Below are 25,195 nucleotides of genomic sequence, written 5' to 3'. Positions count from 1 at the left end.
TCAGCTTTGAAAACACATAATCTAGCTTTTAAAGTGTGCTTTTGCACTTTCTGTGTTGTAGTTGAATTGTACCTAAAATACATTATTGAGTTGCATCTTCAGCCACTTGATCTTCACCTTGTTGACTTAGCCTCCTTATTCACAGTATCACCAAGGTTGGAAGAGACCTCATAGATCATCAAGTCCAACCCTTTACCACAGAGCTCAAGGCTAGACCATGGCACCAAGTGCCACGTCCAATCCTGCCTTGAACAGCTCCAGGGACGGCGACTCCACCACCTCCCCGGGCAGCCCATTCCAGTGTCCAATGACTCTCTCAGTGAAGAACTTTCTCCTCACCTCCAGCCTAAATTTCCCCTGGTGTAGCTTGAGGCAGTGTCCTCTTGTTCTAGTGCTGGCAGCCTGAGAGAAGAGATCAACCTCCTCCTGGCCACAACCACCCCTCAGGTAGTTGTAGACAGCAATAAGGTCACCCCTGAGCCTCCTCTTCTCCAGGCTAACCAATCCCAGCTCCCTCAGCCTCTCCTCGTAGGGCTGTGCTCAAGGCCTCTCCCCAGCCTCGTCGCCCTTCTCTGGACACACTCAAGCATCTCAATGTCCCTCCTAAACTGGGGGGCCTAGAACTGAACACAGTACTCAAGGTGAGGTCTAACCAGTGCAGAGTACAGGGGCAGAATGACCTCCCTGCTCCTGCTAACCACACCATTCCTGATGCAGGCCAGGATGCCATTGGCTCTCTTGGCCACCTGGGCACACTGCTGACTCATGTTCAGGCAGGTATCAATCAGCACCCCCAGATCACTCTCTGGCTGCTCTCCAGCCACTCCGACCCCAGCCTGTATCTCTGCATGGGGTTGTTGGGGCCAAAGTGCAGCACCCTGCACTTGGAGCTATTCATTCACATAACTTCCAGGCTTTCCCAATAATAGCACCTTGGAGCTCTAGAAATTCCTGCCTGAATTCCTGCTCCTCTCAAGTACTTTTGATTATTTTCTCACCTGCGCATCAAATATACTCATGGTACAAACTGCTTTTTCCTTACTACAGAACTTGCCCTTAGATATTCTGCAGTTTGAGCTTTTTCTAGAGTCTCTCATGACAGGTTCTTGTCTCACATATGGGACTTTGGAGGATAAAAGGCATGATTGCAAGGGGACCAGGACTGCCTTAGATGGTGGCTAGGTTATTGAGGGTGGCACCAAGGGGGACTCTGCCAGGCACACACAGAAAGCCAGCCCAGCATTTTTCTGTCTCTGGAGAACTGATAAACAGACCCTGTTCAAGAGAGGTCATGAGAATGAGGCACACAGAGCAGAAGCAAGGATTGGCTTTTCCAGAAGCAGCAATCTCCAGGAATGCTGAGTCTTTTCATACAGATGCTTTAAGGTCAAAAACACACAAAAAGCCCATGTTGCAGGAGCCACTCTAGTTACCAGGAATGCCTAATATAAAATCTTCTTCCTTTGCCTTCAGAGCACAGAAGCATCTCTCTTTCACACAGCACGTAACCATAACAGAGTCAGTTCATCTTCTGTACAGTTCACCCACAGTTCAGTTCCCAGCCTGCAAGTAGGCTGCTGGGCAGACCTTAACGATACAGATTGAAGGAGTCTAAAAACACCAAAGCTCCAAAGCTATTTTCATTAATCACTTAATTACAACAGAATCTTATCCCACAGCATGTGAAGGAACTCTCAGGATATACCTAAAGCCACAGCTGAACAGAAGATTTTCTGAGAGCACTCATGAATCAAACTGAGCTATGAATGTGTATATCTGGAACAGCTTCAGCTGAGAAAAACTAAATCACAGAATCAATTCATCGTTTCAGTTGAAAGACCTTTAAGATCACGAAGCCCAACTCTTAACCCAGCACTATCAAGTCACCATTAAACCATGCCACTCAGCACCACACCTACATGGCTTTTAAATCCCTCCAAGGATGGTGACTCCCCCACTCCCTTGGGCATCCTGTTTCAGGCTTTTCCTGATGTCTAGTCCTGGTGCAACTTGAGGCCACTTCCTCCTGGGAGAAGAAACCAATTCCCATTTCACTACAATCCCCTTTTCAGAGAGCCGGGAGGTCTCCCCTCAGACTCCTTTTCTCCAGGGTAAACAACCCCAGTTCCCTCAGATGCTCCTCATAAAACTTGTGCTCTAGACCCTTCACCTTCTCTGGACACACTTCAGCATCTCAATGTCCTTCTTGTTGTGAAAGGCTCAAAGCTGTACCCAGTACTTCAGGTGCAGCCTTACCAGTGCTGAGTACAAGGGAACAATCACTCTTCTGAGTAATCCTGTTTCAACCGATGCATCAGGTGCAGCATGCAAGATTCTGTACAGTAGTTACCAGCCAGTCTATCTCCCATGCCGTTATCTAATACTGTTCATGATGACCATCACCTGTCAGGTGACGGGATGCAAGAGGATTCCCTCTGAAGTCAAGGCTCATTTGTGTGGTACCACAGTGAAGTAGTTCAATTTGAAATACATGTCCACTCTGGCTTTATTCTGCCCAAAAGAGTCACTGCTGGAGTTAGAATCTGAAAGCTCCTTTACGGAGCAGAGAGACAAAAGAACTTGTGTCAAAGGGGTAAGAGTTGGGGATGCCTATAGGGAAGAAGCAGCAGTGGGCTTTGGGTCAGGTAGGTCTGTTTTTTCAAGCCTGGAAAAGTGGAGAGCTCAGGGTTTTCCATCCTTTCGTTACTGGACCATTTCCTTACCCACTTATGGAAACATTCATGGGACACATCAATGTCAGATGCCTTCCACTGTTCACCTCTCCTCACCACAGCTGCAAGCAAGCAATCCAGCATGAAGTGGAGAAAAAACAGTGGGTTTGTAAATAGAGAATGTATACACAGATGAGGAAAACACATTAATCCCACTGTGACATGAAGAGATGCAAAGACCTTGGCAGCACCACTGCCAGCCAACCACCACTAACAATTTCTAATGGGCTGCTCTGAGATATTTAACCATTCTCAACCACTGGCTTTAATAGTTTACAAACTTCTCTTACAAAATTCCCTCCAACATCTCTCTGAAGGGGACATGGAATGGTCCCACAAGAAGCAGATCTGCTTTCTGCCACCCATAGGCCCTTGTTCAGTCCAAGTCTAGTCACTCAGGATGAGATTTCTGAAGACAACTTCAGTTCTGAGTTCTCAAACCCCTAAAAATTAATTTCCTCTCAGAAACAGGCAGGGAAGTGCAGAGCTGAGCAGTCCACCAAGCACTCAGTCGCTTATGAGGGCTGCATTTTACCCCATCTAGGAAGCTTTCCTGCAAGACGCCTGGCCACTCTGCAAGTGCAGCTACAGATGAGCAGCGATGCCTGTCCAGGCCAGCTTGTGGCATACGCATACAGAAATGTACTCCAAGCCCTGGGGATTTCACAGATTTACTATCGGTGAAGGGCAATAATCACTAAAGGAGGAGCAATTATTCCCAAATCATTTAGGATTTAAAAAATCATTGGCAAGAAGATAGAGGTCAAGAGGTGCACTGTCAAGGGAAATAAAAAAAACTCTACCTGTCAAACCTGGGTTTAACTTCCCCTCTGACTGCAATATGGTAAGAAGAGAGAGAAAGATATAAAACTAAAAGGTCACATAACCACTGAAAGCAAGAATTAAAAGATCCTCGTTTGTGTTCACATTTTACACAGGGATCACACCATTAATCTGTTCAATTATTCCGTGGAAGTTACCTTTTTTTAGATTGGCAACAAATTCACTGAAAAGAATGCAGTAAGACAGCCCCTCTGGTTTTAAGACAGATCACCAAAGAACAAAGATGAGTATAATTTAGATTTTCCTAAACCATATAGACAATGGGGGGGAGGGGGGTGGTTGTACAAATGCAGTAAATAGAGCACGCATGTGAAGCTACTCTTCTTGACAAGTCCCCACCAAACTCAACCCAGATTGGCAGTGGTAATGGAGGTGAACACGACCTCTAAGAATTTGGGGGTGGGCAGGCACAACATAGTTCCCACTGGGCAAATGTTTGTAGCACAGAGATCACCAAGAGGGTCAGTAATCTTATTGGACACAGAGCGGAATGAAATGGAGCAGAAGTAGTGGCCAACACTAATAATCCTTCAGAGATGTTGTGGTAGTGAGATGCAAGGTGTCAAGTAGGAGGATTAGATACCTTTTGTCTGCAAATAGAGTTTTAGTATTCACTAAAAGCACAAAAGAATGTCTAATCAGAGAAAGAACCACTGAGCAAGAAAATAAATGAAGTAGAAAGATAAAAATATTTTGTGCTCCCCAGCTATGCTCAAGTTGCAATCAAGCATTCACTGGGACAAGCTCAGGTATGGTACTTTGGAGGCTGAAGCCTATGGAGGATGCAAACAGAGATGCACAGAAGGCAACATGCTAACCTCAAAAGAATATTTAACCCAGTGAATGCTCCTAGGGTCTAACATATTTATGCCTAAATAGATTTTTGCTATAAGCTTAACAACATTAGTCAAGCTCAATGTGCCATGGAGCCAAGGAAATAAAGCTTACACACATCTTGTTTAATGGATTAAACCCCTTTGCACAAGAAATCCAATGCATTTACTTTTCTCCCTACTGTCATTGCCCCAACTGGTAATCTCTGAGGCTTCATGAGCTTGTATTATTGTTAATTATGTTTCTATTTTGCAGCTACTTGCCATGCAAACATTAAGCATGCAAAGGGAATCACATGTGGGCTGTGACACGGGAGAAGCTGTACAAGAAGTCAGGTAAAAGAAAGAAATACATTAAACCTCCAGGGCAGACTGCCAAGGGCTGCAGGGCCAGCCAGGTCTCAATAAGCTTTCAGCAGGACTCAAAGCTTCACTTGGCCACTTCACTCTCTACTTCAGAGTTAGAGAATCTTCTCTCATTGTCGCCAGCAAGCAGGGAGGTGATACTGGCACAGTGGCAGGCCCCCTGTGCCACCATGGGGGTGACCTCCCTCTGCTCTCATGCACCACTAACTCCCACCTGAGCCTTGCAGGTGGCAGAACCGGGAATTGGTTAACTATCGGTAGTTTATGCACTCCAGTATGACCTGCCATAAGTCTCATTAAAGCAGGGCAATTTGCTGCAGAGAGAACTTTTTATGATTATATAAAGCCACTGGAACCTTAACATTATTTAGGTTTTATTGTAAAGCTGTAAAAATCACCCACTGTTACAGCTGCCTTAAAACACATGAATTAGACATTTCAGTAACCTTTAAGATGTGTTATTCTTTGTCATATTACTGAATCATAAGATAGGTCTGGTTACCTCTAGGAAGCTTAAATTTCCAATCTATTACAGTAATACTGGCAATCTGTTATTTCTAGGCCATTGAGGAAAGGTTAAAACGAAAATTGGACTTTGGGGAGTTCCTCCTGTTCTAAGTGCAGGCTGAAAACATCTCAGTAACAGAAGGCAAAGTCAGGGTCTCAGTAAGAAGCAGTTATCAAGGGAAACGACTGGTGATAACTTTATTGATTAAAGCAGCTTGAGAAATTTAAGGTTTGCCACTGCCTGGCATTGCTGTGGTGAGACAGCTTTATTAAAATGCTATTTTTTCATTAGAAGTCAGGTGAAAGAAAACACAGCTCATCTAAAATGGTGGTATGGATTAAATGCATTCCACAGGTAGAATAAATGATGGGCCAACATTTTATAAGATGTGAAGGCAATTAAAACCAGTCCTCATCGTGTCATTGGAAATGCAGAGAAGAAGAGCTCACTCAGGAGACAGATCAGAACGTTGTACAGCACGTGACTAAGGACCCACTGAACTGCACACACTGAGATATCATCATTATTATGTATGATGGACTAAAAACCTACAAATCTTGCTCAAAAGAACATTAAAGTTGCAAGGTCAAGCACTGGAAAGTTAGGACAGTATGTCAGAATTAAGGTAGTTTGCTCTGCAGTAATTTGTTTCTCCTACACCTGTGCATCACGACCTACATTTTAATTCCAGTAGCATGGATTATTTTTGCCATAGATGGAAGTATGAAGTGACTCGTGCTAGCACAGAGTCATAGAATCAAGGTTGGAAAAGATCTTTAAGGTCACTGAGTCCCAACCATTATGCAGTGGTGTCTCCTTGGTCAGAGACATACTCACTTCACCTTGCATTCCATCTTCAGACTAGACATTACTACAACAAATTGATAGCATTTAACACTAAATAGATGGAAGAAAAAATGTGGCAAAATATCAAGTTAGTCACCAGTAGCACTAGGGCAAACTGCAGAGAATTAATATCTAAGTTCTGCTAGAGACTGTTATTGCTTTTCTGTACACAGACCAAACCCTCCTGAAGTCAATGGGAACCACTCATCAAGGCTCACTCCATCTTTGCCAGCTTGGTGATGCATTCAGTCATATTTGTTTCCAGGGGTAAGGTTCTGGTGAACTGTGACATGCTTGTAATGATCCCCTCCCTCAGTGCCACAGGCTGAAGACAAGGGAAAGCAATGCCACTACAGAATCACAGGTCAAAAAAGACCTTTAGGATCACCAAGTCAAATCATTACCTAACTCCACCACAGCTGATGCCAAATCATGTCACTCAGTACCACATCTCAGCATCTTTTAAACACCTCAGAGATGGGGATACGACCACCTGCCTGGGCAGCCTGTTCCAGTATTCAAGAACCCTTTCAGTGAAGAAGTTTCTTATATCCAATCCAAACCTCCTCTGGTGCAATGAGACCGTTTCCTCTTTTCCTATCTCTTGTTTATTGGGAGAAGAGATTGACATTCACCTTGCAACAGCCTTCACAAAGGGAGTTGCAGAAAGCAAGGTCTCCCTTCAGCCTCCTTTTCTCCAGACTAAACAACTCCAGCTCCTTCAGCCATTCCTCATAGGACCTCACAGAATCCAACAGAAGCACTCACAATATCACAGAACAGCCTGCATGGGAAGGGACTTCAGAAATCATTCTATTCCACCCACCCTGTCATGGGCAGGGTTACTCTCAACTAGTCTTGGCTGCCCAAGGCCTCATCCAATCTGACCTTAAAACACTTCCAGGAAGAGGGCATCCACAACTACTCTGGGCAACCTACTCCAGTGCCTCACCAGCCTCATAGTAAAGAACTTCTTCCTAGTGCCCACTCTAAATCTACACTGCTCTAGTTTAAAACCATCCTCATACTGAAGAACCTCTTCCTAAAATCTAGTCTAAACCTACTCTCCTTCAGCTTAAAACCATTCTCCCTGGTTCTGTTACTAGATGCTCTTATGAAAAGCCTCTCCACTATGACCTGTTTGGCACTATGCACTCCTACACCTGCACACCTGTCATTTCTGATATAAGCAAATCTTCATGCATCTGATTTACACAAACAGTCTCCAAAGGCTGAGCTCTGTGAATTTGTTTTTTCCCTTTGTTATTTCCTCTAGCTACTTTTTCTTCAAATGCCACACTGTGTCTCAAATGGACTTTGGGGTTTGTTGGTTAAATGCATGGACTGAGTAACTGCCATGGCTGTTCGTGGGATATTTTGTTACTGGGGAGATAGCAATAAACTGAAGGAGTATAGGAAAGAGCACTGCAGCAGGTTAGGGTGCAGAGAGACCAGATCACAACAGAAACACAGTTTTAATACAAGACCTCTACTGTGATGATAACAAAACTGGAGGTAATGGGAGGAAGAAAACTTCTAGGAAGGCAAAAAGTCATTTTGGTTGTTACCTGGACTAAAGCTAGAAATAGGGAGATACATTTAAAAGAGAAGCATCTTGATGAATCAGAGAAAGCTCCTTGCTCAGTAGACCTACTGAGCTGTGGATAGTTTCAAGGCTGCTTACAGAAGCCCAGTTCTTTGGCTCACTAAAAACCGCTTTGGACAAAGCATTAATAAGTGTGCAGCAAGGAACACTCCTCTATGGAGAAGGAGATGATTAGATGGCCTGATAGGCCTCTTCTATCTCCCTACTCTATAATAAAGTAAGGTCCAGCACATGCTGAATTATAGAGCCATAATTTCACCTCCAGGCTCCAGGAACCTACAAGCCACCCAAACTTCACTCCTGTTGTTTATAATGTCACCTAAACCCCCTGATGGAATTATTATGTTGTAATTCACTACTGTCTCTGAGTCATCTCATACTCATCCTTATGTCCTGTATGACATAACAAATCAATAAAGAAGAGCTGGGGACAGCAACAGAGAAGGGAAAAAATGGGACGTATTGAGTAAGCAGGGAGCATCACACACTCAGTGTTTCTGGACACCAGAGAAGTTTTGGGGTTCATCAGTGCTTCCTGTTCACCTAAATTAGCAACTATCCTACTTCTGCCTTTTCCTCTTAACTCTACAGAAAAAAAGCTGCCAGTGTTGCAGCCAAGGAAATAAATGTTTTGAGTGCAATTCCACCATGCTGCAGCCTTCAGTCACCAAGCAGACTGCCATGCATTGCAGGGCCTCACATCTTGTGAGGCACAACACCTTCTATAATTCCTTCAGAAACCTAACTTTTCTTCTTTTGTACTGCCTTCAAAGGAAGGAATTTCACATCAGAAGTGCACATTCTTTTCAACCCTATGTTTTGTGGAGAAGGTAAGAAAGCACAACACAAGTAATAAAAACAACAGTAGAGAATTGAGGGATGGAACACTCTAAATTGGGTTAAGGCATGGAGGACATAAATCAGAGTAAGGAGAGATAGACCCAAGGAATGAAAAAGTAGACAGTCAAAAAGAACCCTCAAAAACACAGAGAAAACCACATCATACCCTTGAGAAGGGTAAAAAGTAGCAAGAGGGCAGAAAAAAAAAAATCAACAGATAGTATTTACTCTCTTGGTTCTCAGGCTACTTTTGTCTACTTTACATCATTTGATAGAATGTGCAAACATTAGGGTTTTTTTTTACCTCTGAAGCATTTGTTCAACATTCTTTCTTTCTTTTTTTTCATTTTATGCATGGAAGATCCTGAATATAAGTAATTATCTGCATATACATTACCACTGGGTTTGGAAAAAAAACCCACAGTTGTGCATCCCCTCAAAGTTTACCAGGGCCCCCTGGCCACATTCCCTCCATAATCTTTTGTAACTTTCCATAAAAGACAAGAAATAAGAAAAAAAATGCATCAGTGAGTAAAACTACATGGTACAGCATCAAAAATCTTACCTGCTGTGGTGGAACTCCCATTTCTGCTAAGGCTGACTCAAAAAACTGTTTTGCTGGTTTTCCCACTACCTCAGCTTGAACATCACAAGCATACTGGAAAGAAAAGAAAAGGCAGACACATAAGAAGTGCTGACCAGAAAAGGATTTGTTCAACTTCACAACTCTAGTCAACTGTATAAAAAGTATGTGATTATTGACTTTTGCCCTTAAGTACCGTAACGGATTAGCTGGTGAAGAAGAATACGGGAAAATTTGGATAACAGAAGTGTTAAATATTCTCGGGCAAGAAAGAAAGTCCTCCTGAAAGATCTCAAGTGCCAAACCTTTTACATTCTCCAATATGAAAGCACTTTTCAGGCTCAGTTCCAGTATTGCTTATTTTTGTTAAGAGCATCACTCTTCAAACAGCAAATGTGAAATGATCAAAAGTGCTGGAGGGTCCTGAAAACTGTACAGAATTTCTTGAACCATCTAGCATACTTTTAATGGGCCAACTGACCAGTCTGAGATTAAAAGTTCCTATTCTCCTGAAAGTAAATATTAGCAGTGTGATGGAAAACTTGGAAAAATAAGATCTTTCTAGCTTATTCCTAGACAACAAGAAACCCAATTTTTTTCTGGGAGTCAAAAGCTCTCCTCAAAAATCACATGGATATAAATGAATGTGCTGCAAGGAGGAAAGAAACCTCTTAAAAAATGTTTTTAAGCAGCTTGTGGACCTGGCATTCAGGGACATGGTTAAGTGCTGACCCTTCAGTGCTGGGTCAAAGGTTGGACTGGATCATCTTTGAAGTCTGTTCCAAGCAGATTTATCCTGTGGTTTTGTGAAGTGTATACCGCAACCACTGTCTTCTGTGTTTGTACACTGCTCTACTTCATTCTCTGCGTTCACTCTGTATTCATTTTTCTATCTCTGTAAGCCTATAAAAGGGAGTATAATGATTCTCTCCTTCTCTCACTCCTATGTTGGCTCATCTACTGGGTTCCAGCTCTGCTTTAAGTTAATCAAGCTTGAAAACAGGACTGCACTTCAGTGTCTTACTGAGTAAGAGCCTTATGCCATAAAGCGTTAAGGGCAAGGGCTATGATTACAACAGCTACACCAAACAGGCCTTCGTTGTTCCTTTGGTATCTCACAGACAACATTCCATCTTTTTCTTTTTTGATGACTTCTTTCACTTCAAATAAAGGCACCACAACAGTAAAAGTTCCCATTTTTAAATAAAAATACAAATTAAGAACAAAGCCAGAAAACAAACGAATCTACCTGGTTTAGAATGCAGCAAATGAGTTTCAGTCTGTGGAAACTTCCTCCACCAAGGTGAGTAATTAGAGATGACCCATATTCATACCAGTTACTCTTTTAATAAGGTGCAGAGAGCGAGTAAGCATAATGCAAGCTATAAAATACCTCTAATGCCTTCATATATGCTCCAACATCAAGCTTCAGACCATCAGTTTCTTTATAGTAGCGTCTGGAAATGAAAGTGATAAAGTTCCAATGAAATGGCAGTTAAATACAAAGAAACCACATTTTATTATTTCGGTGCCTATACAGATGTCCATATGGCTGCAACAAAAAGTCAAGTCATCAGAAACTCCAGAGCCTTAATTTAACACCAGGAATTAAGTAAAGGACAGGCTCAGTGCTGTGCAACGCTGGAGAAAAGATCTCAGACCAGATGCCCATCTGGCATCCCATAGGTTCAAAGGGATTTCAGTTAGCTTATATCAAGGATGAACTTGGCCTGTATTTTATTGCACAGAGTACTAGCTGCTCCAAAGGACTGCATCACTCTTCTTTTAATCAGTGATGGACCTCTTGGCAGACACAAGATGAGGGCTGGAACAATCCAGCAGCTCTAACACCTTCAGTATATCTGGAAGGGGATCTCAAACAGTTGACCATCATTGCTTGTCACCAGCCTCCTGCATGAGGAAAGCCAGAGCACTGTTTACCATCAACTCTGAAAGCCCTGCACTCTAAATTTTGTTCCTTCCAAAAACTTTGCTACAGCCATGAAGCTCATAAAATAAGTTGGTATCTTTTTGGTGGTTTTATGCAATAGCAATTCACATTAATGGAGGTTTTCCAAGCTCTCCTGATCGAAGCAAAGGCAGGTTTCTATATGACAGGATAAAAAAAGGTAGGATGAGCAGTCAGTTGAGATTTTATGCCTTACCCTTCTGCCACTTTCGATTATTCAGCACAGGCTCCCTTTAAAATGACCACTTGACCTTTGCTAGAACAGCCATTAACCTTCTATAGTCTAGCGTAAACAGCTTAATTTTCTGACAGTGGCATGACAGAAGAAATTACAAAGCCAATTCCCACTCTCAGCCCAAAACAGATGCTAAATGTAAATCACTCTATTTTCAGGAGGGCATTCTGCTTCAGTGACTCTGACACTTTTGTTTTCTATGAAATGAACTAAAACGTCAAGCAAAATCAACCCACTTGCCAAAGTATCATAGTATCACAGTATCATCAGGGTTGGAAGAGACCTCACAGATCATCAAGTCCAACCCTTTACCACAGAGCTCAAGGCTAGACCATGGCACCAAGTACCACGTCCAATCTTGCCTTGAACTGCCCCAGGGACGGCGACTCCACCACCTCCCTGGGCAGCCCATTCCAGTGTCCAATGACTCTCTCAGTGAAGAACTTTCTCCTCACCTCAAGCCTAAATCTCCCCTGGTGCAGCCTGAGGCTGTGTCCTCTTGTTCTGGCGCTGGCCACGTGAGAGAAGAGAGCAACCTCCTCCTGGCCACAACCACCCCTCAGGTAGTTGTAAACAGCAATAAGGTCACCCCTGAGCCTCCTCTTCTCCAGGCTAAACAATCCCAGCTCCCTCAGCCTCTCCTCATAGGGCTTGTGCTCAAGGCCTCTCACCAGCCTCGTCGCCCTTCTCTGGACACGCTCAAGCATCTCAGTGTCCTTCCTAAACTGGGGGGCCCAGAACTGAACACAGTACTCAAGGTGTGGTCTAACCAGTGCAGAGTACAGGGGCAGAATGACCTCCCTGCTCCTGCTGACCACACCATTCCTGATGCAGGCCAGGATGCCACTGGCTCTCTTGGCCACCTGGGCACACTGCTGGCTCATGTTCAGGCAGGTATCAATCAGCACCCCCAGATCCCTCTCTGTCTGGCTGCTCTCCAGCCACTCCGACTCTAGCCTGTATCTCTGCATGGGGTTGTTGTAGCCAAAGTGCAGCACCCTGCACTTGGAGCTATTGAACCCCATCCCACTGGACTCTGCCCATCTGTCCAGGCGGTCAAGGTCCCGCTGTAGAGCCCTTCTGCCTTCCAACTCAGTCACATCTGCCCCTTGTTGAGGCCCACTCAGTTATACTAACTCCAAACGTTCAAAGCAAAGCTGGCTTGTGCCTGGGTTTTGTATGTGGCCCTTTGTATGCATGAGTGAGGGGAACTATCCATCCCATTTATAATCTCCCATCTTTGTGTCAGAGAAGTTACCAACCACAATAACTCATTCAGAACTCACATTCACATTACCTAAGTGATCAATCAGCTAAAAGAAACAGGCTCAGGATGAAAACTGAGCTTACAATATCCCAAGTCCCTATATATTTAAATTAAAAATAGCATTAAAAAGAAGTAACAGGTCTGTTTTGAGCTGTCTACATCAATGAATGACCAAATATTAAATGTCCTGGTTTGAGCTAGACCAGAAGTAATTCTGTTCAGTGATTTGACTTCTCAGATCAATTTCTGATCAGTAATGGCATTTTCTGAAGTTCAGAGCATGTTTGCACAGCCAGTGGCTGCTTCTAGCAGTGTGAACACTGATGGTCAGAGTTACTGCCAAGGGTTGAGCACTGCTAAAGCTTATGTGCCACGCTGGGGTTCAGTAAGAGGCGGCACCTGCAGGAAGAAGCAGACATGACAGGAGACCCTAAACTGATCAACAAGGGATTTCATTCTATGGATATCATCTTCAGGATAAAGCTGAGGGATAACCAGCTTTTCTCCAATGACCAGTGTCCAAGAAGGACTCTGTTCTGCCTGCAATCCCAATCTAGGAGATCCTGAACCCAGAGGACAGAATTCAAACTTGGAAGAAGCCTGTCTGTTGGTTGGAACACAGAATGTTTGGACCACTTGATCCTCCTCATCATTTGTAAATTCAGGACAATGGAAGATCAAACTGCAAGACATATCCAACCCAAAAGGCATGTTGGACTCTTTTCCTTCTTTTGGGTTTCTTTCACTACTAAAAAACATTTACTTTCAGCTGGGACAGGAACAAGAGGCAGTTAAGCCAACAGCTCTCATCTCTGAGATCTTGCTGGGGCAAAGACAAAAAGCTAAATGTCTACAATCCTACTGGCTTCTCACAATAGTCACTCACTTGGAGACTGCACACATCAAAATCCAAACTCTCCATGATTTCTGCAGGTTTTTTGAGAGGCTCTTAGATTTGCTTTCAAAGCAGCAGAAATCCATTTTCTTGCATCTTATAAAAACTACAGGTATTTAACTGTCCCACTGCCACCTGCAAACATATGGATTGTTTCAAAGTCTAGCTTGCTCTTGAACATTGACTCTGAAGGGCTGAGGGCTACCATTTGCTGTGCTGATACACTGTAGCACCATCAGGTGCTCTAAAAGCTGCTACAAGTGACTTAAGACAGAAAGTCAAGTCAGGTGACTGAATTATCCATTGAGAACTTTTCGTCGACAGACAGCTGAGCCTTCCAGTTCAGACTCATAGATAACTGCTTAAAAGTTGGTGCTGTGAACATCCACAACAGTATCTAGCCTCTGCTAAGTACAAAAAACACTGGGGGAAACTTAAAAACTTAACAGACTAGAGGAAGAAACAAACAGTGCTTAACTCACCCTCTTCCAAGGGAGAGCAAAACAGGCTTCTCCATCCCAATCAGAACACGGAAAGCTTCATTGAGATTTGCATAGGTGAAGTTTTCTGCTGCATCTCCAATTACCACACAGTTTGGGTTTGCTTTATCAATCTCTGCAAATTCAGGGATGAGATCTACAGGAAGAGGAAAAAGATAAATAAATTCATAAATCCTATACTATTTCAGATCCTGTTGGACTGATGGGTTTGCCCCAGGTTTGTGTTTCCTTTCATTCACACCCCAACACATGAAAAAAAAAAAGTAGTAAATCCAAGTCGGAATCAAGAGTTCTTCAGACCCCTCTACTCATGCTCTGATCCTGTTATCCACGTGCTTTACAACAGAGAGCAAACCAAACCATTCCCTACCCTTGTCTTAGCTCATGTCACCCATGTCTCAGTGGCTCATGACACCCAAGCACCTAGGCAAACTCCTGAGTAGTTGAATAAGAATGCACAACAGCAAGGGCAAACTGCATTCTCCATTCTCAAACTCTACAGAAGAAAACACTTTAAACTTAAATCCTCCTTCATGATAGAAAAAAGACAATGGTAGCTCTCCCTCATACAGCCTATGAGTATTCACTCCTCTGTCACAAATGCCTACATCTCTCTGGGCTGTCCCCCTACATGTCCCAGCAACTGCTGCAGCGCTGTCCCACCGTCATGCACGAGCAAGTGTGGTCTCAGGCCACGCTCCTTCAAAATGCGGCAGGCTGCTGGCGCTGGGGCAGTCACTTCAGCCACAGAGATGTCAAAGCCCATGCCCTGGAGCTTCTTCACAAACTTCTCCCGGGTTGCCTGGGTTTCGTTAGTGCAGAACCGCAGCTTCAGACCAGATGCTTTGATCCTGTTGAGTAAAATCAGACATGCAAAAGGAGCAGAGGATCAGATTTGCTGTCCCGCTCCCAACTCGGATACTTAGAATAAAAAACGCAAAGAGGAAATGCCAGAACAGGAGCAGCATCTTTCACTGTGACCAAGACATGCTTTAAATATTGATTCTGGGCACCACAGGTGCAGCTTTCATGTGCAGGGCCCTTGCTACAGCATGGTAAGGGGACCATGTCAGCAGAGGTGATGTCCACCACCCCCAGGATACCACAGTCCATCAGGCACATACACCAAAGAAACCCAGATCCAGCTCCTTTGCTTTAAATTGGTCCTTGTATGTAGACTCACAGGACCTGAACACACTGCACAGCCACGAGTAAAGCAGCTATCATGACACCACTGGCTGTTAGCACTTTAACCTGGATTTTGCCCCATCCACTTAAGGATCACCTGCCACACTGATCTGCTGGAAGTACCTGCAAGACTTTGCACTTCTGCAGGCTCCAGGTAAGAAGCCAGCTAATTACACTGATGCTTGTATCAATAGTGGGGTGGCTTCAGGCACATTTATCACTTCATCTCTCATCAGAACACCTCTGTTGTTACTTGGTGGGTAATCCTGAAAAATAGGGTTCTTCAACTTCAATTATAAACATTACAAATGTTTACAGGTAAATGGCTTCTTTAGGGATGAAAACATGGCCCCAGGTGCCCAGAGCCAAGGATGTGGTTCCTGTGGATCAATATTCTGCAACCTCATGCAAGCCCTCTGCCTCTGAGTGACTTGTTGACCCAATGGGCATGTCACCAAAAGGCTTTGTCTGCAGGGATGAGTTGTCAGCTACTTGGAGAACCAACGTGTCCTGAAGTGGCCATGGAAAATCTGAAGCATTGACAGAGTACCACTATTTTTATAAAAATATTTGCCAAAAGAATACCACTTAGCTCCCCAAATATATAAAAAGCCTAATTTTGGTCAGTTTAGTCTAAGTTTGAATATAAGTATCTTTGAGGACCTAAGGTTCAGATACACAGGTAAGTTTGGGGCTATGTTTATAAATTCATATTAAAATATTATTACTCTTCTTTGTGCTAGGATGAAAAAAGAAATTCCTATTAGGAGAGGTGGGAGGCTGACCTGCTGGAAAGCAGTTATAAGGAAAAAGGACTGAAGTCCTGGTGAACAACAGGATGACACAAGCCAGTGACATGTTCTTGTAGGCAAGACCACCAATGTCATCCTAAGATGCATCAAAAAAGAGGGAGGATCTCCTCCTCTCCACTCTGTCCTGGTAAGGCCTCACCTGGAGTACTGTGTCCAGTTCAGGAAGGACAGGGAGCTGCTTGAGAGGGTACAGCAAAGGGCTGTGGAGATGATTAGGGGACTACAGTATGTGGCTGTAACCTCTGTATTGATTCTCAAGATAACAAAACAAGGTGGCTTCCTTTTCTAAGGAAAATTACCCCAATCAGCACAAACACCAAAACCACCTCCAGGTGACGTAGCTGATGATGAACTTCCCACCAAAGGGTTCTTAGAAATCCCATCCTGGTCCAGAGAGCCCCTTCTGCTTGCTAAAGTTGCACACCAGTGTCTTCTTCAATAATGCAAGTGATTCATTTCTTTCTTATTATTTGTCTTTCCTAATCATAGGTATGTGAATTATCAATTACACTTAGTGGTTAATTGCCCTTCATAAAGATAGCTTTTCTCTTTTAAATTAGGCAGTTAATATCTTGTAACTAATAGCATCCACTTGTACATTATAAATATATCTTCATTGATTGGAGCAGCAAATGTGAGATTCACTCACAAGTTAATGAAGCAATTGAGTGAAGAAGTGCAGGGTGTACCCGGGGAATAATTGTTGTTAATGAATTATGATGTGACCTTCTCAGAACAATGAACAATTGGTGTCACAGTGGGATGACAGAATTCCACATCTGTTATTCAAAACACGGGCTTGGTTGTAGTTAAGCAGCACAGTGTTTTGGAGATGTAACAAAATTTAACAGAGTGTGCCATGGTTAAAGAAATCCTATTCTAAATACAAAGCCTATCTACATACCCTTAACAAGAAATCATCCTCTGATTCACAACTCCTTATTCTCAACATTTGTTGAGTAAGAACCTATTTTTTCCCGTTCCTAAAGGTCAACTAAATTTATCCAGGAACAACATTAAATACCAAACTGTACAGACAAATGAGCAGCTTGGTGAAAGAGTGTTTTCCTATACTAGAAAATTATCTTCCTTCTCAGAATTTTAGATGAAAAACAGAGTTACATCCTGGCTTGACCAAAGAAGCAGCAGCCTGGACACATTCTGGACTGGTTCGTATCTTTATGGTCACCAGCAATTACCATCTCAACAAAGTTGTTCAGGAGAGCAACCAATTCATTTATCTGGACCTGAGCAAAGCCCTTGGCACTGTCCTGTGTGACATCCTGGTCTCCAAGCTGGCAAAATATGGCTTTCATGGATAGACCCTTTGGTGGATAAGTAATTGTCTTGATACATACATCTATGCAAGAGAACAAGGGGACACAGTCTCAAGTTGTGCCAGGGGAGGTCTAAGCTGTATGTTGGGAGGAAATTCTTTACAGAGAGAGTGATTGGCATTGGAATGGGCTGCCCAGGGAGGTGGTGGAGTTGCCATCCCTGGGGGTGTTTAAAAAAGGACTGGATGAGGCACTTAGTGCCGTGGCCTAGTTGACTGGCTGGGGCTGGGTGATGGGTTGGACTGGATGATCTTGCAGGTCTCTTCCAACCTGGTCGATTCCATGATTCTATGAAATCACAGAATCATTTTGTTTGGGAAAGACCTTTAAGATCATCAAGTCTAACCACTATCTAACTCCACCAAGTCTGGTGCTAAACCATGTCCCTCAGCACCACATCTCTGTGTCTTTTAAACACCTCCAGGAATGGGAATTTAACCACCTCACTGGGAAACCTATTCCAGCTTTTGCAAACCCTTTCAGTGAAGAAGTTCCTTCTAATAGCCAAGCTACACATCCCCTGGAGTAAATTGAGGCCACCTCTTGTCTTACCACTTTTTACTAGGTAGAAGAGACCATACATAACTTTCAGGCAGTTACAGAGAGCAAGAAGGTCTCTCATCAGCCTCCTTTTCACCAGAGAAATGCTTAGGAACAAGTGAGGTCAACAAAGAGTTAGGTCAAGCTGGTCAGAAAATGAGAGTGCTCTGTCCAAACTTGAAAAGGACCTTCAAGAATATCCTGGAAAACTAATGCAAAAGAAATATCATCAAGAACTCCAGAGAAGACCTACTTCTTCCAAAACACCTTTTCAAGGAAGAGACACCTATTCCTTCAAAGTTAGCATCTCTAGAAAGCCCCTCTGCCAAATCCTTGGATGATACAGCTACATGCACTGGTACAAGCACAACTATACACATACTGGGATGAATCCATCTCTTGATGCTCAGCACAGCCTGAAGGCTAGCACGCATCAGCAAACAACTATTAACTCAAAGCATAAATAATTAGGGAGAGCTTCTAACAACATAGAAAAATCCTGCCTCTGCTCATGTTTACAGCAGAATTCCCCTTCATTTTTCATGGTCAGATTTTGCACCAGAAGGAACTAAGGGACACCTTGAAGGTCTCTAATGGAGGCAAGACAATCGATACAGCAAGTGCTATACTGGGGGCACTGTTGCTAAACTGGAACTGGGAAACCTGGATTGCTGATCTGATCCAGCCATCAGTGCTCATATTTTTAGTACCTGCAGAGCAAGTTACTGCAATTCCTAGTGCTGGAAAGCATGGGGATGTTAGGATAAAGAACAACATTTGTAATGTGATGTCTTACAAGATAAAGAGCAAGAGATTAGATACCTGCAGCAAATACAGAAGAATGAGGCCACAGCAGATAAAACACACAACAGAGATTTTACCAAGATCTCCAGTGTATTACAGATTTATCAGCATCTGTATTACAGAGTACAGGCACACCCAGGAGAGGCAATCAGAGCTTCAGTTGACTTCCATACAGCTTGTCTGTGATAAAGATCCCACTCCAACTCCAGATTCACCAGAAATCAATCCTGATTAGTGTAGAAGCCAAGCACAGGGACAGGTAACATTGTGTTGCAGGGACTCTGAGTGCTCCAGAGAACTGCAGACATTCCGAGGACACCTCTTGCTTCCTACCAGTGGACACCATCAGGCTCACCATCAGATAAATCTGCTCCATTTCCAGCAGGACTGCTCACACTGCTGCCAATGCCCATGAGCAGCAATGGGGGAACTTGGACTTCACCTCTGGGGGGTGAACTAGGTGCAAAGAGAGAGCAGCTTCTGACTTTTTTGGAATGTCACAAACACCAAACTTGGCTGAAAGCATTTCTGTGGCCAAAGAAATTTGCTGAAGCCCCTTCTCAGGAGGGACAGAAAAGCACAGGCAGCAGCAGGGAGCAAATGAAAAGCCTTTACAGAGCAGGCAGCAGCTGTCCAGAGAGCTGTCACAGCACAGAGACACCGATTCAAAGGCACAAGTCAAGAAAGAAACTTCCATGACCAAAATTTTAAGTGGACAGATGAGCATCAAACCAGCACACCAACAGGTGTTAAGGAGATTTCTTCTACATCTTACCAGGGGAGAGATTTAAGCACACTCCAGACCAAAACAATGGCTCCATTGCCCAAACAATCCTTAAATGTAGAAGCAGGGTACTCACCTGGCTCCAGACATGCCACGAGCACACACACCAGGAAGAGATGAAGTTTTTAATTCCAGCCCTAAGCTGCCCCTCACACTATGCCAGCTCTTTGAACTGACCTTTACCTCGTTCTGCTGGAGCAGGACACGACGCTGAGTGACAATGTCCCACAATGCAATTACTGTGCGTCAGATGAGCCAGTCCCTTACAAATCACCTCGAACTTTACACATCTGCTGGCTGTCAGCATCTGCCAGATTCACTCACCCGAAAATAATGAAAAAACTCTCATTATTGTTCCATAACAGGTAAAGTGTTAGGACAATTATTAGACATCCTGACTGACCTTGTGCAAACTTAACCAACTGGCCTCACCAACCTTTATGGGCAGCCTTTGGGCATATAAAACACAAAAAAACATTCATTCAGATGATGTAAAGGTTGTGACATCAGTAAGTGGGAAAAAAAAAAGGGTCCTGGAATCTAGGCTAGAATCCATCACTTCATCTTAAATTCACATTGTCTTGCACATAGCAGATGCACCTAGGGACATGGTTAGAAGGCCAAACTTCAGACTTCCCATCTTTGGACACTTTTTTGTAGGAAGTTTTTCCTAACACAGAAGTAGAAGGAGAGTCATAGAATCATAGAATCAACCAGGTTGGAAGAGATCTCCAAGATCATCCAGTCCAACCTAGCACCCAGCCCTAACCAATCAACTAGACCATGGCACTAAGTGCCTCATCCAGTCTTTTCTTGAAGACCCCCAAGGACGGTGCCTCCACCACCTCCCTGGGCAGCCCATTCCAATGGGAAATCACTCTCTCTGTGAAGAACTTCTTCGTAACATCCAGCCTATACCTACCCCGGCACAACTTGAGACTGTGTCCCCTTGTTCTATTGCTGGTTGCCTGGGAGAAGAGGTCACCCCCCACCTGGCTACAATGCCCCTTCAGGTAGTTGTAGACAGTAATAAGATCACCCCTGAGCCTCCTCCTCTCCAGGCTAAACAGGCCCAGCTCCCTCAACCTCTCCTCATAGGATTTGTGCTCCAGGCCCCTCACCAGCTTTGTTGCCCTTCTCTGGACTTGTTCCAGCACCTCAACATCTTTCTTGAATTGAGGGGCCCAGAACTGGACACAGTACTCAAGGTGTGGTCTGACCAGTGCTGAGTACAGGGGAAGAATAACCTCCCTTGTCCTACTGGCCACACTGTTCCTAATGCAGGCCAGGATGCCATTGGCTTTCCTGCCCACAGCCAGCAGATCCTGTGCAGACGGGGCAAGGGGACAGAAAGCAAAATCTTGGAAGATGCAACAAACCTGAGCTTGGAGACTGTCCAACACCAACTTCAAAGGGGTTTGAAAGAGCACTGGTTATGAGAATTCCACAATTGTTTTTTCATCCTGCTTTTGGGTTTTCAGAGTGTTTGGGTTTTTTTAATTTAAAATAAAAGAAAGCATGCTGAGCACTGATGCTGTTTGACATTTTTGCATCAGTGAACAAATGCCAGCGTGCTTCAGTGTAACCTGTCAGCACTCTGCTACCATCTCAGAAACACAAGGAAATACCAGTACCAGAAAGTTATCTACCCAAGTCCAAACAACAGAGTAAAAATAGGATTCATGAAGGAATATATTCCTCATACCCAGTCAGGGTTAACATTTATGTATTGCCCTCTGCAAAGGCCAAAGTGATGGTACTACAGGTAAAACACCTGCTGCCAAGAGGAGAATAAAGTCAGCCAAGAAAAAAATTAGCATAATGGTCAAAAGTAGAATTGCCTAATTCCAAGGTCAATAAAGAAAGTTTGAAGTGAGAATAAACTGATACCACTTCTTTGGCTGATAAAGAAACACAGCACATGATAATGTCTTAGCCAGAATCTAGAAGTCACATCCAAAATGATAAATTAAAATGGGTTGCAACAAGGGTTCAGTGTTAGTCCTTGAGTCTGCCTAATAGTGGGTAAAATCCCAGTCAGACCGGCAAATGAGTAATTTGGCAAGTCCAGAGAAGGGCAACACAAACCCTAGGAGGAGAGGCTGAGGGAGCTGGGGGTGTTTAGCTTGGAGAAGGGGAGGCTCAGGGATGACCTCATTGCTGTCTACAACTACCTGAAGGGAGGTTGTAGCCAGGTGGGGGTTGGTCTCTTCTCCCAGACAACCAGCAACAGAACAAGGGGACACAGTCTCAAGTTGTGCCAGAGGAAGCATAGGCTGGATGTTAGGAGGAAGTTGTTGCCAGAGAGAGTGATTGGCATTGGAATGGGCTGCCCAGGGAGATGGTGGAGTCACTGTCCCTGGAAGTGTTCAAGAAAAGACTGGATGAGGCACTTAGTGCCATGGTCTAGTTGACTGGATAGGGCTGGGTGCTAGGTTGGACTGGATGATCTTGGAGGTCTCTTCCAACCTGGTTGATTCTACGATGACAAAGTGAGGTACCAAAATCATCTGTGCCCTCAGACACTGCTGATTAGCAAGCAATGGGATGTTTTTCCACTGCTCATGAAAGCCTCCCTGTCTGACTCTGCCAATGGTGGGAAGCAATTCACCTAGGAAGTGACACACTACTCTTCACGGAAGACAAAACCTCTCTTGTAGCCCCTGTGATGAATGGGTGACATTCTGAAGAGTCACATTTTGTTACATTTCTAAATCAATGCAAAACCCTGGCCTGATCTTTCAGGCTTTTCCCAGGAGAACCTCCCACTGTCAAAGCAGGATGCAAACCTGAGAAAAGGATGCAAAAGGCTTTTTCAGCTCAGTGCTGGCTGAAAGCAGTAAGTTCTTCTGGAGTCCAGCTGAGGAAATGCCCATATCAGTAGAGTACATTTGCTGTGCTTCATGTGCCCTCTGCTTAAAAGGTGTATTTGTGGTAATAATGTTACTATAATTCCTCTGTAAATCTGCATCCATATTACTTCAGTAGCTATCTCAGCAGCAAGCACTTTTCATCTTTACTTTCAGCTTCTGCAATAATGCCAAGCAAAATCACCATCTCAAAAGTCTGATGGAGGCTAGCCTAAAAGGTCCTTACTGACCCTTAGTTCATTTGGTTAGTTTTACAGCATGAGCTACTCCCAGTTCCACAGAAACACTGAACTTCCCAGAGTTTTGCTTCTCAGATGCAATGAGATCACAAAACCATGGATAAAACCATACACACTCTCATGTAACAGAGCAACCTTAGCTTTCTTTCTGGTTATTCCTTCTCTATCCCAGTGCCCAAAGTTTTCCATTCCTCAGGCTTCTGCCATCCTCATGGTATGTCCAAGCTGCTTAAATCTTGCTGTTTGTCTCCTGATCTCCTGGTGTTTCCACTCAACGATGATCCTCAATGCAGCCAAGCTCATTAAAACTCTCATTCTTTGGTGGTCCAGCTTCCTGCTCCACATAGCAAGGCTGGCCTGGCAAATCCTTACCTAGGGCACTTTATGGCTCCACTCCCCCTTGCATTCTTGTGTCTGAAACTCATCTCTACATTGCTGTCTCAGGAGCACAATTTCCTCTCCAGACGGCTCACCTCTCTCTATATAGAGAGAGGGTAATCTGGAGGGAATCCAAAGGAGGGATTGCAAAAGGGATTAAAAAAAAAGTAAGAGGGCATTACCTTTGAAGAGGAATGAAGCAGATTAACTGATGCATATGAAGGAGCCACAAGAAAAGAGGCCAATGTTACTTAAGGATGGGCAAGAGTGAAATAAAGAGTGTGCTATAAAACTAAAGACTCTGGAAATACCACTCTGAGACACTGACCACAAAACCTGAAAAATCACTGAACTGTAGTTCAAAGCCAGCTTATTAAGCCTACCAATGCCTTTACTCAGGTATTTCAAGCACCTTGAATATTTTGGAGGTATTAAATACTGGAAACTGCACATCAAGACAAACATTAAGTCCCTCTTGTGCTGAATCCTCTATGAAGGCTGCCTCCCTCTGATCACTGCACACAGCTGGACACCTGAATGACTGAATAGATTACCTGATACCATAAATTACATTCTACCTGTCTGAACAGGGCAAGAGTACACAACAGATTCATCTACAGATTTGTAGACAACAATATGCCACAACAGTGAAACCTAAAATCAAGTATTTAATAAAAATAACAAACACTCTCAAGTGAATCTGCAGGAAGCAAGCACAAAATAGAACATAAAAGAGTTCTTTCTGGTCCATGATTTCAGTAGCAAGATGCGTTTATTAAATCACCTCTAAATGTTACTCCTATCAGTCCCAGACTTTAACCCTACTGCAGGAACTTCATCAAGGCTCCTCATCATGTAGTGACTGACCGAATGTTGTGTCACAGCAGCACAATACCCAGTGCAACCTTGTAACAAAAATAAACTTTGGTAGACAAAATACTTAGCAACTTTCCACTTTGAAGTGATCATTTAAAAAGAAAGGAACCTTGAGGATTCAGTTGGCATGAACAAGTCTGGAATATATTTGCATTAAACAAAACACTTTTTTAATGGACAATAAAATGAATCAAACTCCAAGAGCTTTCATTCTGTGCTAAGTGCAGTTGGTTGGTTTTGCCTCTGAAGCTACTAATTATCCCATTAAAATTTCAGTCAAAACCAGGTTATATTTGTCAGGTCAAAGTCTTACTTTGTAGACAAACAGCAACAACTTGTAAATAATTAATTCTACCTCTCAGAAAAAGAAAGCATATTTTCAAAAGGTTTCATTTAGCCTATCCTATAAAGAATTCTCTCTCATGTGTTCTGCTTTAGAAAGTATCACACTTTTTCATTCAACAGCTCAAAGACCACGCTGTGTTCCAACAAATTTATCCCCACAATTTCAGGGACACAACTGTTTGCTTGAATGAACGAATCAACATTGCTGATGAGGAAAATGAGTAGAGGTTAGGAAGGCAAGCTGCTCTCAGAAAACCGAGGTGATAGCTAATGTTACAGGCTAGAGTGCAGCTGTGACAACACCCAGAGGAACAATTCCTGCGCCTCTTTTTGGGTCTACCACTGAAGCTACATGACAGAAAAGGGGCTGTTTAATCTTTTTTGTGCCGCAGCCGCTTCAGACACTTACCCTTCTTTAGGACCTAAGGACAGCAAGTGCAAAGACAGAGAAGTGCAAAGACAAATGAATGGATATTTACACAAGAATTTTGATTGTTCATTTGAATGTCTCTCTCGAATAATAATCGTTTTGCTATCCCATGTCCTGAAGGCATAGTAAGTCTTAAAACTTAGGACATCTGCACAGTGTGCTAAGCCACACACCAGTTACCTTCTGTGACAACAAAGATCTCCTCCTCCTTGTCACACACTCACTTTCAGATGGCTCTTTGTAAGCTCACAACTGTCCCACCCGAATCTCCTCACACTGAATTGCTTTACAGTCCCAGTTCCGCTTGTTCTCCTTGCAATTTTCTCCTTGTTAGACTCTCCAGGTATTTTATTTTAACACGACTGTCCAGCTGCTCCACAGCCTCCTTGCTCCCAAGATTTCCGTTGCTCTTTTAAAGGACTCAGTAGAAAGTTGTGCTAACAGATGCACTATCCTGGCCAAACAACAGGATGTTGTAAATGTCCAACTACTGTGTGCTTTTCATATGGATATGCTAATGGCAACACTATCAGCGCACAGCTGTAAATGCAAATAACAGAGCACAGGCT

The 25,195-nt window shown here is 43.6% G+C and overlaps 1 protein-coding gene across 10 annotated transcripts in view; it reads right to left on the bottom strand.

The window, feature by feature from the left end:
- LHPP (phospholysine phosphohistidine inorganic pyrophosphate phosphatase) overlaps window positions 1–25,195 on the bottom strand; it is a 110,219-nt gene that overhangs the window by 78,119 nt on the left and 6,905 nt on the right. For all 10 annotated transcript variants that reach the window (XM_064145276.1, XM_064145275.1, XM_064145277.1 and 7 more), the window contains exons 2-5: window positions 14,687–14,874; window positions 14,006–14,159; window positions 10,551–10,614; window positions 9,140–9,232 (exon numbers count right to left, since the gene is read on the bottom strand). In XM_064145276.1, the coding sequence (XP_064001346.1) occupies window positions 9,140–9,232; window positions 10,551–10,614; window positions 14,006–14,159; window positions 14,687–14,874 (499 nt within the window). The remainder of the gene's footprint in view (window positions 1–9,139; window positions 9,233–10,550; window positions 10,615–14,005; window positions 14,160–14,686; window positions 14,875–25,195) is intronic.

Source organism: Pogoniulus pusillus, chromosome 6 (assembly GCF_015220805.1).
Source record: "Pogoniulus pusillus isolate bPogPus1 chromosome 6, bPogPus1.pri, whole genome shotgun sequence".
NCBI classification, from domain to species: Eukaryota; Metazoa; Chordata; class Aves; order Piciformes; family Lybiidae; genus Pogoniulus; species Pogoniulus pusillus.
The sequence above is the reverse complement of the archived record's forward strand: the minus strand, read 5'-3'. Positions and strand labels throughout refer to the sequence as shown.